We start from the raw sequence: 17068 nt of genomic DNA on the forward strand, positions 1-17068 counted from the left end.
CAGAACAATAATCAATAGTTCTGATCACATCAGTTTTGAAAAGTGACTAGCAGCTTAGAGTGACTGGCAACTTTTCAACCCTGTAGAATATTAATAAATGTTCCTCATTTATATACTAAAACCAGTTAATGTATTAAAATTGTCACCAATAAGTGTACATCCACAATTATAAATATAATCCTAAGAACAGATGCAAAATCCTGTATGCCCCAAGGCTAGAGAATTAAGTAATTTTTTATCAATTAAATTGTCTTCTGCTCTGATTCAAATAAACAAATAAGAAAGAAAGTCACTTTTAAATCACTGTATATTGCATAGTTTTTTTCCTGGTTCTTTTTCACAGACGCCTGCATGTTTCTATTAATTTAAAGAAAGCAAGACCTGACAAGCATCTTTTTCCACTGTTACAGGCACTCCCTCTAGTGACAGCCAGAGTTTCTCATTTAATACGTATCCTCTCAAGCACTGCAAGGCTCCGAATTCCATAATTTTTGTGTTGCTTTCTGAAAAAAATAACATTATTATGATCTGACAGATTTGATGTGGTTTCTCACTTATCCTTTCACTGCTTATATGGTTTATACACAAATCAGGTTTATACACAACAGGTTCTAACAAAGAAACACTTAGGTCTAATTGATGTTCCACATAGATCACCAGGTATCAACAACCACATCTAGGAATATTTGTGTAAGGAAATGTTTAAACTGGGAAAACAAATCAGTGAAGAGTAGACTAAAAGACTTGGTGGGAGTTTTTTCTGACTAATCCACATGTTTTGCCATACTTGGAAAATATGCTAATTCCTACCTGTTTCTATTTCAGTATCTCAAATAATTTCTGGCATGTCAGAAAAAAATACATTAGACACACTGCTTTGACACAGCATCATTCATCACGTGTTTGAACAGCTACACAAAATAATTTTATTCTAGGTTCTTGAAGATTCATGTCCATATTAAAAAAAAAGTCTTCTATTTCAAGGTAGTTTTATGGGGTTTTATGGTTACGGGATATTGAGGAACTCTTGTGCTTTTCCTTACTGTAAGAAAAATCCATGAAAAACTGTGAAAATTGAGATACCCAGTAGGCTGCAGGATAAAGAGGAGGTACTGCCTTATAAACCTGCCTTATAAAGGCTGAGGCTGTTGATTCTTAATAGTGTTCAGAGAGAAGAGCTAGATGAAACTATCTCTTGGCCTTAAGCAATTAGTTTAGGTAAGAATGATGAGAGCTGTTTTCAGGCAGGAAAATTTGTCTACAGAAAGAATTATTGAATCACTGAGTCACAGAATCATTGGGATTGGAAGGGACCCTGGAAGCCATTTCCCAAGCCCCTGATCAAGCAGGGTCACCTAGAGCTGGTTGCCCAGAACTGTGTTCAGTTCAAACAGCTTTTGGTTATTCCAAGGATGCAGATCCACAGCTTCTTCATGTACCCTGTGCCAGTGTTTGGTCACCCTCAAAAGTGAAAAGAGTTTCCTGATGATGATAGAAAGTGCTGTTCCATTTATGCCCATTGCCTCTTGTCTTGTCACTGGACATACTCCCTTCAAGTATTTATATACAAGGATGAGATCCTCCAAGCCTTCTCTTCTCCAGGCTAGACAGCCCAGCTTTCTCAGTTTTTCCTCAATGGAGATATTAATTATCTTGGTGTCCCTCATCATGTCAGTAGCTACCTCAGCAGCCATGGGTGCATCCCAGGGCCTATGGACTTATGTCTCTCTTTGTATATTTTTTTCCCTCAGGCTTACATTCCCTGTGCCTCTTCATCTAAAGTCAGCTTTCTAGCCATCTTTTACTTCATTCTGCACTACCTGCATCTCTTGCATGGGCATCCAGGCTTAGAAATAACCTCTAGCATAAATGAATTTGCCCTAATAATTCAGCCTTCAGACAGATCTTGCACTTTTCTTTGACTTGGATCATGGCACATACTTCCTTTAATAAGGAGACCAGCATGTTTAATAGAAGAGTTTGATTGTTTATTACAGCAATCATAAATAAAAAATGGCTTTTAAGCTCACTGACTTAGGTGACAATTCATCTACCACATAGTGCTTCTCCTCTTTTATGCATTTATGATAGCTGTTCATAAAAGAACTCATTTTCTGAGGATCATGGAAGAATGAATCTGTAGGACTGTTATTTATTTTGTGTTGTCTTTTTTTTTTTTTTTTTTTTTTGATAGCCTTGTGAAAGAAATAGCAAAACTATCTCCTGAAAGCTCTATGAATAATGACTTGTCACGGAGGACAAGTAGTATAGCATGAAAAGGTATCATTGGTGACAAATACAAAAATTTTAAAAATTAAATTTAAGCTTATAAAAAAAAAAATTTTTAAAAAAGTTATAGTCCTCATGGATTTTCTACCCTTAAGGTCTGTCTCCTCAGACTCAATACACATTTATTTATGTATATGCAGTAATGTAATGGCTCAGATTAATATTTCCTTTTTTTTTTTAAAGGTTTTAGCCAAGATCTGTATTTGTATTAGTCAAGAGGCACAACAGCATTAATTAAGCAGCACTAACCTGAAGTAGAAAGACCATGCTGGCCTCTCTAAATGCAAGCACCATGATGTTACTGTCTCAACATAAGACCTCAGATAACAGAATGCTGTGATATATGTTTTCAAATTCATCTAATAAAATAAAAGGGTTCTGTTATTCTAAAGTTAAACACCTTCTTTATAATTATGTCTAGTATAGTGGTTTGTTGTGCACAGTTAAATCATTTCTCATCATCCTCATTCCAAACTGAAGATGTACTGTAGCAATCTTATGCACATATTTAACATCCTTATGACAAAAGTAAACAAATAAACAAACAATCAAAAAAATCACAACACTGTTTATCTTCAAAAAGAGAATTCCAAAAATATGACTCTGACAACTGTAGTGGGTACATCAGTATAAACTGCTAGGAAGAATAAAATTAATGTGTGCATGCTCTTTGAAGGAAGAATCAGAACAGCTTTTTTGAAGGACAGATGTTCCTTATATGTTCTGAAAGTCTTCTGAAGCTGTCAACAGAACTCTAGATACAGTCTATTCAGATTTTCAATCTGCCTTTTGCTCAGTCTTCAGCAACTTCAGCCCTTAAATTATGCAAAACCATAGAGTAGGAATAAAGCACTTTTTCACACACTCAGAAATAAGCTTCCAGAAATCATTGCTAGGAGGTTGGGAAGGCACACAGGATTATACAAACTTAGGGTCTACAGGCCTGTAAACAGACACCAAAAGAAACAGCCTTCTTACAAATGAGCTCTGACATGACAAATGTAGATGCCAGAAGAAACTACAGATGGTTAGATCATAGTATGTAGCCACTCTCTCAATATAACCTCCTGCTGTCACTGATGAACACAGTATACTGGGCCAAAGGGACCACCAGGGCAGTGGACACAGTGCCAAATACACACACACAAATCTTAGGCCTCTCTCTGCTCTAAAGAAAGGTGTAGTAAAAAACCTCTATTACATCCATCTACTCTGTCAATCAAAATGCACAGGTACAAGGAACAGACTTTACTGAGCTGACAGTTCATTGCACTGGTAAATTAGCAACCCCCATGAACAACCCTATCACACTTACCTGTTCTTTCTTTCATTCCTTTATTTGGAAGAGAACAGAAGACACCAGAAGTTGGCACCAAATATATTGTACAAAACCCACAGGGCATTTCAAGCAGTTTGTTACTTTATACTGATGTTCACCGAATCAACAGAGTGTGAAAACATCAGTGAAATGCTGCATTCTTCTCTGTTGAGAGTGGCGGGACCTGGATGGTTTGAATCTTTCTCAGCAAAGATACACAAAGTCCAGCATGTCCTGGTTCCAGTCAGGACAGGGTTTATTCTAGTTGTAGGCAGAAGGGGGCATGGTCAGGACCCGAAGGTTATTTTATACCACCTAAGCTGTTTGTTGGGTGCAGGAGAAAGGGAATCTCTTCTGGGAAAAAGGAGCTCCTTCCAGCTGAGGAAATGAGGTGGAGGGAGCCATCTGGTATTGTCTATTATTGCAGGGTTATTTTCCATGGATCATTTCCTTTTTTATATTATATGTAATTAGTATTTTTGCTGTTTTCAGTAAATTGTTCTTGTGAACCTGTGATCTTTATCTTTTATGTCCCCAGTTCTCCTCTGCAGCCCGCTGGGCGGGAGGGGGGGGGGGGAACAGGGGGAAGTGGAGAGGGGTGGTGGAAAGTAAGGGAGCAGGTTTGGGTTTTTTCAGTGGAAATACTAAATTGAGGAACACCATTCCTAAACTATGACAGAAATCTTGGCATGTATGCCTGCTTACATGTTTTCTGTAACAATTTTTAGTATCTCAATTTTTATACCAAGCAAGCCTTAACTTGATAGGGATGAAAAAACTATGTCTTAATCATTGGCATAAGCTTTATTTCATATGCATATGTGAAAGAGTATTTGTGCAATGCTGCAGCTGACAATGTAGCAGTGTGCAGACAGCCTTTTGAAGCATCTGCTTCTTTTGCTACAACCTAACAAGTGCTCTCGCTGACTAGCTACTTTGTCTGTTGTCTCACGCAAGGTTAGCCCGGTCTTTAGAACCTGTGGCTGTGCCTGGTGTGTCTGTCTCAGGCACTGGCATCAGTTTCTACTGGAACATTGTGTTAGCAGCAAGTCAGATGTGCTCACACTCAGCACAGATGTAAATATACTTCTCGTGTATGTACCAGTCACATCCAGGACATGTTACTTACCTCCTCATCCTATCTGGGATTGCCTGAGAGACAATACTAGGGCAGGAAATTTGCTCATAGATTAATTCTGTTGAGTCTGTGGAGTAGTAAGACCACTGCCAAGTGCAAAACTGACAGAAAAACCCTCAGAGAACTCAGGAAAATTTAGGGCCTGTCTCCCAGAGACCTCCATAATCAGAAAACTGACCCGAAGGCCTGACTCTCACCCTGCATTTAGACGTGACTATGCTGCAGTTTGCAAAGGAAGGGGCAGGACAATGCCCATGTATTGAAGCTAGGGAAGACTTATTTCTTTACTACTTACTCACTAATGCTTTGGCTCGTAGTGAAATAAATTATATCCTTACATTCCTGTACTGTGTCTCACCTACCTTCAGCTCAGATGAGGTTAATGCCTCTTAAGCATGACCGCAAAGGGGCCAGCAGCCACTGCCTGGACTGCTGGTGAAAGCTGCCAGTGTGGGAGACCTGGCTTACACATGAAGTGTGTGGTAACCATATGGCATTCAAGCACGCCTGCTGTATTGTGAGCTCGTGAAACAGTCCTCCAGGACAGGAATGAAGGAAGACGCTATAGATTGCCAGCCACACTTTATTACTGTGCTCAAAGGCCAATGGTCACTGCCTGGAGTGGATTCCAGAGACAATAGACATAATATGTATTAAAAACCCCAGCTCACTACATTTACCTTTGGCTGGAGTGCTCACCTATAGGTGATCAAATATTCCAGTGACTTGCCTATGGCAAGCTCTGCCCAAGTTTCAGAGGCCCAGGAGACATTTCCTGTGACCAGTCACAACACTCTTTATCCCTTTTCTCCCTTCAAGGCCAGTCAGAGTAGCAGTGTGTAATATTTGGTCGTTTTTACTGCACACAAGGGTAATGGATACAACATTTGGGAGCAGGGAAATGCGTGGCTAAAGGAAACAAGAAAAAGTCAAGAAACAGGAAGGGAGATGCCTCCTTTTAAGAAACAGCTGCTCTCAGTCGCGTACCCGCCTTTCCCCTGCCTATCAGCCGTCTGCTCGGAAGCGGAACACACTCGCCGGCTTTACCAGCGCAACAGCTTTTGTTTCTGCTCTTCGCAGTCATTTAGCTGACATGTTTGTAAACACCAACGTGTATTTTGTAAAAATTTAGCGTTTCACAAATCAACGTTCACAAACACCAGGTCACTTGCGGAACCTCCCACGCTGCCACCAGCGCTCTCCGCAGGCCGGGCAAGGCGGGACCTGCCCGTCCCTCGCCGCGCCGCCGCCGCAAAGCCTCTCGGGAGTTGAAGTCCCGCACTCGGCCTTTTCCATGGCGGCCCCGCGGCTTCTGGACTCCGAGTCCCATGGAGCGCTGCGGGGGGCCCGGCGCCCGGCCCGCGGCCCCGGCAGCTGGCGGCAGGGCGGCTAGTTCAAGTTGCCATAGCGGCGAGGTGAGGCGGGCGGAAGGTGCCTGGGGACGGGGCGGCCTCGCCTCGGAGCGCTGTGCGGTGAGGGCTGGGGGTGCGGGAAAGGTCGCGGCCAGGGCGGTGTGCGGGAGGCGGCTGTCCGGCTTGGAGCGCCGCGGGAGGCGCGGCGTGCCTCGGGACACTCCGGAGGCCCGGCCGGCGCCGAGCCCCGCGCCCTTCTGGGCTCCACGGGCCTGTCTGGGCCGAAGAAGCAGGAGACTCCGAGTTGGAGTCGGGTGTTAGTGAAGTTCCCTGCGTGCCCGGCAGGAGGAGGATCTCCAGAGGGCATTGCTTGCTTATGAACAGTGAGAAGGAACCGTTTTCTGTGTCGTGCTGCTGAAGAGTGCTGGGAGCACGGTGTGACAAATTGGTAATAAAATGTGGTACTGATCCCTTAAAGCACGATGGTGAAATATCACCATATGGGATCACCTTCCTGTCTTTCTCGGGCTCAAATACAAACACTAAAGAAAGGGACTTTCAGGTGTCATGTTGTTCCTTTCTGATTTTTTTTTTTTTTTTTCGTAGTGCTCAGTCTTAGCTATAAGACTTCAGCCATTCCTTTAACACTAAGTTAGTTACCTAGTGATAGATTAGTCTGTGTGGAGCTGAACAAATAGAACACTTGAGGAATAATCAGGTTGTGTACACTGACTTTGGCTTTTGTTTACTTGAGCTGGAGAGCTTGACATTGAGATTGTCAGCTCTACTTCTTACCTGGCAGATCTTAAAATGTCCTCAGTGAAGCTGAAATGCTCTGCTTCCTACAGGAAAGGAAAATAGTGAGTATTGATGCTTTTCATCAGTTCAACGAAGGTTATGATCTGCTTGGGTAGAACTAAAAACCAGTAAGAGCCAAATGATTCTTCCTGTCAAGTAGGTCTCATGATCATGTGCTGAAATTAGTGTAGCTTTATGGAAAAAGTGATAAACTTTTTTTTGTTTGTTTCAATTGATAGGCAAATGTGCATATGGAACATTTCTACTAATTTCTACTTCTTCGTGATTTTTATTTTTTTAATTTAAAGTGAAACTTCCACAGTTCCTTTAAAAATGAGGATATTGCCTTATGTGAAACAGCTTCTTCACCTTAAAAGTACTTGTGGTTCCTTTTAGGTTGCTCATGACAACAAAGAGGAATGCTTAACCATAAATAGTAAGTTTTCTTCAGACAAAATGTTCTCCTTATCCTGTGCTTTCTTTTATTTTTACCTTGATTACTGACCTTTCTTCTGTGCTTTGGCTAGTATATATCTTAATGAACCTATTTTAAAACAGTTGAAAAGAAACCCATTAATCTTTCCTGCTGTAAATCTTTACTTCCTTTTTTTTCCTTCAGTCTTTGCTTTTCAGTAGTTTGGGCTCTTATGGTTGGGTCTACTTCTTTGTTGGATTTTGTTGATTTTTTTTTTTTTACTAAGTTACAGTAAAGCCAATATTATTCCATGTTATTATTTATACCAGTGTTTTATTTTATTTTTGTTTGTCTTTGAAAATATCCCATAATTTCTGCTTCCCAGTGTTTAATGTTTATTCTTTTTCAGTCTCATTAAGACTTCATTGCAGCTGACTAGAGTGAGGCACTGGAATTATGAATTCTGATACTGTTAGTAAAAATGTGCTTTAGTTAGGTGAGATAAGAAGAGGAAAGATGAGGTAAATTCACCAGTTGAGAAAAAGAAGGAACACTGATGTACTTGAGCACAGACTGAGCATGTTGTTTTGCTGTTCTTTCATGTTTGAAAGGTTTTTATGCAAGTCTAGGGGACACAAATTTGCAACCTTTTGAAAATTAAAGATTTGGAAAAACATCAAGTTGCCTCCAGGTAAAATATAATATAACATTTGAATCCATCCATGGTTTCTTTTGGAAATTTCAGCTCTCATGGCTAGAAGACCATCATCTTTACTGTGACTTTTTTTGTTGACTACAGGGGCTCAAGAATTTGACAGTCTATTTCTTCTTTCACCAAGTCATTCCATGACCTTAAGGCAAATTGCTGCAGCGTATAATAGTTTAAGAAAAAATTTCAGTCTAACCTACCTTTTGAGGGTTGTTATTTTAATCAGCTACCATGTGACTTTACTATACTAGGCACAGTTGTCTGTAGTTTTTAATAATTTCACCCATCTGATGATTGTTGACCTATTTTCCCTCTATCTTGCCATCCTTGAGACTTAGCAATCCCCATTCTGAAGACAGCTTAGTGAGTACTGTGAGGTAAAGGAGAGTGGTTCTGCAGACCAGGAAGATTGATAAAACACTGATGTCTCCACTCTGTGTTTGGGGAGGAGAATTTGCTTTGGGCTGTGATTTGATCATGGGTACTGAACATTAGGAAACAGCGAGATTGCATATTTTGATTTAATTTGCTCCTAAGAGGCTCTGCCTCCTGCATCTTGACCCTGCTTCGTAGTGTGAACAAAGGTAATAACTGAGGAGCAGTTGGAAGATCTGCTTCAAAAGTACATCCTGCTGACCCAAACCAGAAAGGCAAATGTAATCTGAGTTTATGAAGTTGCTTTGGGAATATTGTGCAAGACTTCAGTTACAGACAGGAATTAACACATGTTACTTTTTCTGGTCTTCCTGCCTAGGCTTCAAGGTACTGATGGCAGAGTCATCCAGTGATTCAGACAATTTACTTACGGGTCGGATTGGAAGGCGGCCTTTGAGGGCATCCCACAGCAGAGCTCAGAACTATGGTGCTGAAGAAGTTACAGAGAAGATCCATACTTTAGCAAGCACTTTGCAGGTTGTTTACAAAATACAGCTTTAAAGTATTCAGAGAGCCTGCATTTCTGTAACACAGGGTCAAATTTTCATTTCTAAAGTTGTGGAGGGTACTGCACAGGTGGGAAACATTGCTTTCTGTGCAAACCAAAAATGGTTTTGGGAAATTTATCATACTGCTTTTGAGCTGAAAGTGCATGGCTTGTTGCACTTTTGTACTATTTCAGACAGTAATAGAATGTTGTTAGAAACAATGATGTGTTGGGGAATACTATTTATAAAGTTAGCAAACTGAATAAGGGCAAGTCAGCTTTGTTCATGCCTTTTGTCACAAAAGGCATGAAATTTTCTAGCAGAAAGTTTCAGCCTTTTCTTGGTTCTCTTTGTACTGTGTAAAATTTCCAAATTTCTGATAAATATGTAAGCGGTCGCTTCCTTCAGGACAGAGCTTACATTTAAAATATTTTCTAGATGTGAAAAAACACTGGGAGAAAGCATTATTTCTAAACTTGTAAGAGAGCAAGAAAAAGTGGAGAGTGTAGAGGGAATATCTGTTTTGCAAGTGGGAGGAGACATTTAGCTATCCTGATACCATTAGTGCTTGAGAATTTATTCCCATTCTTCTCTAGCTGACAGTTCTGAATACCTAGAGTGGATGGGTGTATGTTTTATTACTTATTGTTTGGCTAGCAATATTTTTTTCCTTTTAATATATGAGAAGAAAAAAATCAATATATAATGGTAAATTTAAACTTCAAAACTACTTATCTGGAAAATAAACATCAGCCTAGAAAAAAGATAATAATAAGAATACAGTCTGACTACATTTTAAAAGGGATTCTTTGGTATTCTGATTCTGTCAAACCTTTTTCTAGCTGCTCTTCTGAAATTCTGATTTTAAGCTAATTGCTTTTTATGGACTGCTTTTCAGCAGATCTTCCATCTGATCCAGGTGTTTATCTGGTCAGAGAATATTCATGCAGTGACCTTACCTTGTGTGTTCACTTTCAAAAACTTGTTATTTCTCACATAACTATTCTGTTCTACAAGCAGGTTATGTTAAGATCGTTGGATTAAAAAGGTTTTTCTACACAATGGCTGAAACTTGAAAAAACTTTTTATTTGATGCTGAGGCCTTACTGTTGTATTGAAATGATAGCATTTGGTTTTGTTTTTTTCTTCTTCTTCATTTTCCTCCCTTTAGCCATACTATACCCCTTCAGATTCTGGTTACTTGAATAGGATTTTGAATGCTTAAGCCCTTTAGAAAGCATTTGTGTTTTCAGTTTAATCTTAGAAATGGATAAGAATAAAGACAACAGTAATGTTTGATTGGAGGAGGTTTCTATTTTGACTTTTTTCCTAAAACTCTTTTATTTAAGGATACCAACAGAAATCTAAGACACGTTGACCATTTGCTAGGACAATACAGAGAATACAACAAGGAACAAACCAAAGCAATAACAACTGTGAGCAACTTTCAGTTTTTCTTAACTTTTTAGGTCTTTTCCATTAGTAGAATTCATAGCTGAAAACTTGGTCTTAATGGACAGAATATATAAGGAGTTAAGTAGCTGTAAACAGAAACTTTTAATATTTAATAAATATTTTAACTAATATTAAATAATTAAATTTAATTAAATAAATATTTTTAATATTTATTTGAGCAAACTAAATAATAATATAATTATATGTTATATAATGAAACTCTGACAGGTTTTGTAGGGTCATTATTTCTCTGGTTTATAAACACCCAGTTTTATGTTATGTTATGGTACTATGCAAAATACAAGATGTGTAGCTGAAATAGAGTATTAGGGAACATGTTTCTTTTGCAGGAAGAAGTGATAAGACAAAAGCTGAGTTACAGCAGGGAATGAGATTGTGATCATACTGGTGTAGCCTTCTTTCCTGTCATTCCACAACAGTTTCTAGATCTGTTGACCAGCTTGCTCTAAATTGCAGAAAGAATGAAAATTCTAAAATGAGTTTTCTCATTTTCAAAACTCAAAACTCAAACTTCTACAAACTTGAAAACAGGTATCTTATAGAAAACAAAACAAATTAATGCTGCTAGGCCAAGAGAGGTTTACAATTCTGTTGCAAACAAGCTGTAGCAGGTGCTGCCTTGAAACAGATACATATGAAATGTAGAATATTTTACATGTGAAGGTAGAAAAGAAAGCTTGTTTTCTTCAGAGAAAGAGATCCCATACTGTATAAAAACATCAATTTATCCATTGTTTACAAACTTCTCTTAGAGGAGAGCCTTTAGAAACTGATGTTTTGTGGATAGTCAAATACAGGTGTAACAAAGCAAGTGGCTAAGAGCCAAAGTTAACAAATGTAATTATAAAAAACAAGATGTAAGTTTGAAAAGTTAAGAACTAATTTTTGAATATAGCTAGTTCTGTATTCTTAAATTGGGAATGGCTTCCTTTTCCTGAAAGTGAAACTTCTAAAAATAAAAGTTTATGTAAAGCTGCTTAGGGAAATTTGATAGCCATGTAAAATTGAATCCAGGTAGGGCTGGTGGAAGAATTCCAGTAAAAAATAGTTTATTTGAAGTTATTTTTTGAATTTTGCAGAACTGTTAATGAGCATTGCTGGCAAATAGGTCTTATTTTGGTTGTAGGAGACAAACTTCGGAATTTTCATGGTGGTGCACCATGTGGTGCACCACTGTTTTAAGAAACTTGATATTTGAAGCTGCCAATGTTGGAAGCATGTTTTGCTATAATTACAGGAATGTGATATATGAGATATTGAAGAAAAGCTGTAATTAATTCATAGCTGTACTTGGCTTAAAAATATTTTTATTCTCTTAATGACTTTTAGATAAATACTATTATCCATGCTTTTTGAAAAACAAGCTTGTGTTCATATTTCAATAAATTACAACTTTTCTACAGTTGAAAGAAACGCTGGAGCAATCTATAGGTCAATTAAGGAGCCAGCGACTAACACGAAACTCTGGAATGAGAAGTGCATCTCTCTCAAGCTTATATCCCAGTGACCTGGATGGAGAAGGAATATCAGGTAAAATACTTAAAGGGCTTGAGCATGCTTGAGTTATGTCATATGGCTGTGTGTCATATGGCAACGAGGAAATTAAGAAAAATGTGTAGAGATAGTCTTATGGAAAGTCATCATTGATTACTTCAAAGACACTGAGTTTAGAATTTTGGGAGACCTGCATTAAGTTATGCAGTTGTTTATGTGGTAAATTTTTCCAGTTTTCTGTTTCTGTTAGTATTTTCTGCTGATATCCCAGGAGATCTATATGAAATGTTGATTCTTTCAGCCGAGGAAATTAATTTTGCACTGCATGAGTTGTAGGTACATAGAAATTAAAGCTAAATCCAAAAGATATTGCAGCTCCTGAAGCTTGCTTCACAGCAAAAAGGGAATTTAAATTTTAAATGCACGCGATTATGGATGTTTGGAAATAGTGGAAAAGAAAAAATCAGAAATTATTTATGACACTCAGAAAATTCATTATATTTTTGGGAAAAGGTATGTTTGGGAGGAGTATTCCTTTGAGAGGTAATATTTAATATATTTTAGTAGAAAGCTCTAAAAATTTCATTTCTATGTAAAAGGTGTGAAATATAATTTCAAGCTCTGATAGATTCACATGGAAGAAAAAGTGGTTGGCTGGGCAAATAAAATTAGAGGAAAAACTACTCCTTGGAGAAACAGTTCCTCTTTCTGGAATATTTGCATGTCATGGGTAAGAAATGTTTAAATTGAAGAATAATCCTGAGGAGAGCTAAGAGTCATATGCATGATATGTAATTCAGTTGTTGTTTTGTCTGTAAGGTGACCTAGAAGGACATTGTCAAGATGAAATAAGCATTTCTCGTGAAGCAAAATGAAAAATTCCCCATACAAAATTTTGTCTTCCTGCTTTTTTTTTTTTTTTTTTTTTTTTGTATCATATCTCCTGCAGTCAACTGCCGCTTCCTGCCCACTTCGCCTCTCAGGGATTATGGAGACTCCCAGGGCAATAAACACCGAAGGTCCAGATCTGCAAGTGTCCGGTTTGTCAGTGAGGCAGATAACGTGGAGCAGGTACAGAGCACTAATGGGAGTTGCTGTTCCAAACAGGCAATATGTGGTCACCAGACTCTGCTTTTACATTAAATGAGGTGATCCTGAAGATGCAGCTAAGAATGTTTCAGTTATGATTTGGGCTTTCAATGTTACCTGCTTTTTTCATTAGGCAGCCACCTCTTGTATCTGTCAGGAAGTTTCATGCAAATCATTATAGAGGAAAAGATGCAGATGGTAGTGATATCAAAAGAAAAATATGAAAATAGTCTCCCTACTTTTTAGGCCATCTAATGACAAAGAAAAATAATCTCTGAATAGTCTGTTTAGTCTGGAGAAGACTGAGAGGGGATCTCAGTAATGCATATTAGTATCTCTAACGTGGGTGTCAGGAGGATGGTGCCAGACTGTTCAGTGGTGCCTAGCGACAGGACAGGGAGCAATGGCCATAAACTAAACCACAAGAAGTTCCACCTCGACGTGAGGAAGAGCTTTGCAATAAGTGTGGCAGAGCAATGGCACAGGCTGACCAGGGAGATTATGGAGTCGTCCTGTCTGAAGACATTCAGAACCCACCTGGACAAGTTCCTGTGTTACCTTTTCTAGGTGACCCTTCCTTGGCAGGGGGCTTGGATGGGATGACTTCCAGAGGTCCCTTCCAGCCAACCATCATTCACCTTCGTGCTGAAATTCAGTGAGGCTGTGAAGGGGATTACTCTGCTTTAGTTAATGATGTAGGGTCTTAGTGCTTTTGCTTTTACTTCACTGTAGCTTGGATTGATTTTCAACCAGGTAGTTCTTCATCTTAGTTCTTGGTCTGACCTGTGAGTGGCATAATTTGAGCCTGTAAATTTCAGGCAGATGATGAGGGGAGGAGAAGGTATTTGTGCCACAGGTAATTTTCATATCCCTTAACTTGTATCTGCTTACAGACTTCAGAAAAAATAAATTAATTACCTTAATGAATAGGATTATAGTGTTTCTGTTATCCTACAGGTAGAGAGGAGATTTCACTACCTGGTTTTGCTTTTTTCAGACAGGGTGGCTAGACTTGCTTGAGTGAATCTGTGTAGACTAATATTAAAGAAGCTGATTGTAAAGTATTCATATTGACTTTATTAAATCAGTTTCAGCTTCCATGTAATTTTAAACTTAACTACAACAAGTTTTCTCAGTTGACTTTTTGGGAAACTATAGAAATTCTAGATTTTTATTTAACCCTGTTTCGTTGTCTTTTCAATCTAGTTCTCCCCCCATTCCTTCCTTTCCCAAGGTAAGTGTAGAAAATAATCCTTGGAAGGAAAGAATATTATATGGAAATCTTTCCTCCCAACGATCCAAAATCCTTAGGACTATTTTAGATTATTTCTAGATATTCTATAAATATCTTGGAAATTTTATTCAAGCGAGTTCCTGCAATGCGTACAGAGTTCTTCATATTAAGTAACTATGTGGACAAATAGGGTTTTTTTTCTGGTTTTGGTGATAACTGCTGGTTTATTCCTTATTCTTGCTTTTCAGTGAGTGAATATGGCTTTTTTCTTTTCATTAACTATTTTGTAAGAACAGTATAATGCTTTGAGGAATGATGAACTAGAAGTAGCCATTGATCATGATTATAGGTAGAAATTACACCAGAGATAAAGCTGTATTGCTTAAGTAAAGTTGTGGCTTTTTTCTTTTTTCTGCAACCACTGTCTCTCACTCTCTTCCCATTCTGACTTTTTCTGGCTGAAGTAATTTTTCAGCCAAATGGTCTTTTAACACATTTAAGTCCCTCTCCTTCTTAGCAAATACATTTTGAAAATACAATGTGTTATTTCAAAGTCTCTCAGGTCAGGTTGGAATTTCTGGTTAATCACACAGGAGAGGTAGTAGTGCCTGTGTCTGAATGTTGAGGGCAGTCAGCTTGGTTGTAGAAGATCTAGGTTTAAATCTAGGAGAGAGAACAAAGGAATATTATAAATCAAGGTTTTTCATGACCTATTCATTTTTTTTATTTGCTCCCTAAAACTTCGATGATAAATTAGGAGCCTCCTGAATGGGGAAAATGGAAAGTTTTACAGAGGATAGTAGATGTGTGGTTTTGTTTTTTCTTCTTTTTTCCCCAAGATCTAAAAAAAGAGTATGTAAAGTCTTGGGCAAGATAAAATACTTATTCTTGGTAGTTCCTGAATACATTACTTTGTTCTGCTTGTTTTGTTTCAAGTTCCTATGTGATCTATTTATAGTATCATAAATAGCTGGGCAGAACTTTGTTTTACCAGTAGTAATATCTATTAACATGAAATATATCTCTCGTGAACATTACTTGTTCAGATATTTCAATTTGCTTTGCATTAGGTTAAAGAGGTAGTACAGTGTCTAAGCTCTGAACCACAATAAAAAAAACATAGGAAACTTGGTTTAGCAAAGAACTGAAAGTTAAACTACAATGAGCAAGTATTGTGAAGGGTGGATTGAAACAGAAGTGCACAAGCCTCATCCAGTCATCCAGGCTCGACTACAGTTCATGGAGTTTTATTATTTTTTAGTTTATTTTCACCTGCTGTATTTTAAAAAGTGTGTGTATGTGTAGATGTATAGTTTTGGAATATCACAGAAGAAAGGGTTCCTAAGCCTTGGCATAATTTGTATACTTTCATTTGCAGCTGCATTCTTTCCACCAGTCTCTTCGAGATCTCAGCAGTGAACAAGTTCGCCTGGGAGATGACATCAGTCGTGAGCTTTCAAGAAGAAATCGGTATGCACAGAATATAACTCCATGTGAAGAACAGTGTGGGAAAAAATTCTTAAACTCTTTTTATTTCAAAAAATAATTTTGGGGAGAATGAGGAATTGTGCAGCATGTAGATGAAAGCAGGATTATGAACATAAAACTGCTTGTTTTATGCCATCTTCTGCAGTATTTATAAATGTAAATAACACCTACCGATTCCAATTTGTAAAATATATGGGACTTTTGTCAGCTTTTTTACATATATGCACAAAATGACAAGGACTAGGGAATTTCTTTTATTACAGCTTTGCTTCTAGTTTGTTCTTGTTACTGGAGTTTCAGGGCAAGCTCTCCTGCTGACCATAATGTATATACTTTCTCAACATGTGGTGATTTGTTCAATAGCAATAACAGGAGTTAGACTGTTAATTCCTAGTAGGAAAGGACTGTTCAAAAGGACTGTGTAGACCTTGTAATTGTTGACATGATACCTGGCTGATACTTAGATGCTCTGTTTCTTCACTTGAGGAATGGGAATGCTTTTTATCATGGATTTTTCACTTGAGGCTTGTTTCTAATTATGCTATAAATTATTATCAATAGTCTGTAGAACAAATTGAAGTAGCAAGAAATTCTGGGGGATTGTTGCTGCTTAAAATGATCATAGGTGTTACTTAGCTTCTGCGCTGTAGAATATTGTCTTACTTATATTTTTCTATGAAGGACTGATGCTGAATTAAGAAAGACTCTAGAAGAATTGTCTGAAAAGCTCACTGAGTCCCAAAGACAAGAAACGGTGAGTGTGACTAACATGAAAAGGATTATTTAAATCTAGTATTCTAAATCAGATGTGGGCTTCTAGTTTAATCTATGTGTTGGAAATTGGTAGGACGTACTGATATGAACATGATCTTATTTGGGCTGCTATAGGTTGTTGAAATGTTACCCTTCGATAATGAAATCAGCAAGACAAGTTTTGTATTTCAGGAGCTTGTTTTAAGTACAAATATTTTACAGGTGTGTGTATTGTGAATTTTTCTGTTTCAAAATTCACAGCCTTGGAGAAAGCTGTTTTTTAACTTTGAACATTGGTTTGAATGCTGTTATAATTGTTGAAGGTACCTTTGGAAAGATACAAGCTTTCCCATGTTATGATGATAAATACTATTGTTTCTTCTTCCTCCATCCCTCCCTCCCTGTTCTTTTCAATCTTTTTCATCTGTGTAGCAAAATGGAAGGAGTCTCTTTGGGCTGCACTCTTTTCTGAAGGCTTCCTGACAAAATGTAGCAAAGGAGGCAGGACAGCCATGACAGTCTTTTCTTTTTTTGTCTCCTGTATCTGCTGGAGGCAGACTAACTGCAGTCTGTGTTACTTAAATTTGAAAGA

General features: G+C 38.1%; 1 protein-coding gene across 9 annotated transcripts in view; it reads left to right on the plus strand.

The window, feature by feature from the left end:
* Positions 1 to 5748: 5748 nt before the first annotated feature.
* Positions 5749 to 17068, plus strand: part of CEP128 (centrosomal protein 128) — a 214644-nt gene continuing 203324 nt past the window's right edge. For all 9 annotated transcript variants that reach the window (XR_008431387.1, XR_008431386.1, XR_008431388.1 and 6 more), the window contains exons 1-8: positions 5749 to 6217; positions 7292 to 7331; positions 8774 to 8931; positions 10292 to 10378; positions 11822 to 11948; positions 12862 to 12983; positions 15614 to 15705; positions 16405 to 16477. Coding sequence is in view for 6 of the 9 variants with exons in the window: in XM_053945258.1 (XP_053801233.1) it covers positions 6074 to 6217; positions 7292 to 7331; positions 8774 to 8931; positions 10292 to 10378; positions 11822 to 11948; positions 12862 to 12983; positions 15614 to 15705; positions 16405 to 16477 (843 nt within the window). In the remaining 3 variants the exon portion in view is untranslated. The remainder of the gene's footprint in view (positions 6218 to 7291; positions 7332 to 8773; positions 8932 to 10291; positions 10379 to 11821; positions 11949 to 12861; positions 12984 to 15613; positions 15706 to 16404; positions 16478 to 17068) is intronic.

This window comes from Vidua chalybeata, chromosome 6, assembly GCF_026979565.1.
Source record: "Vidua chalybeata isolate OUT-0048 chromosome 6, bVidCha1 merged haplotype, whole genome shotgun sequence".
Taxonomy (NCBI): Eukaryota; Metazoa; Chordata; class Aves; order Passeriformes; family Viduidae; genus Vidua; species Vidua chalybeata.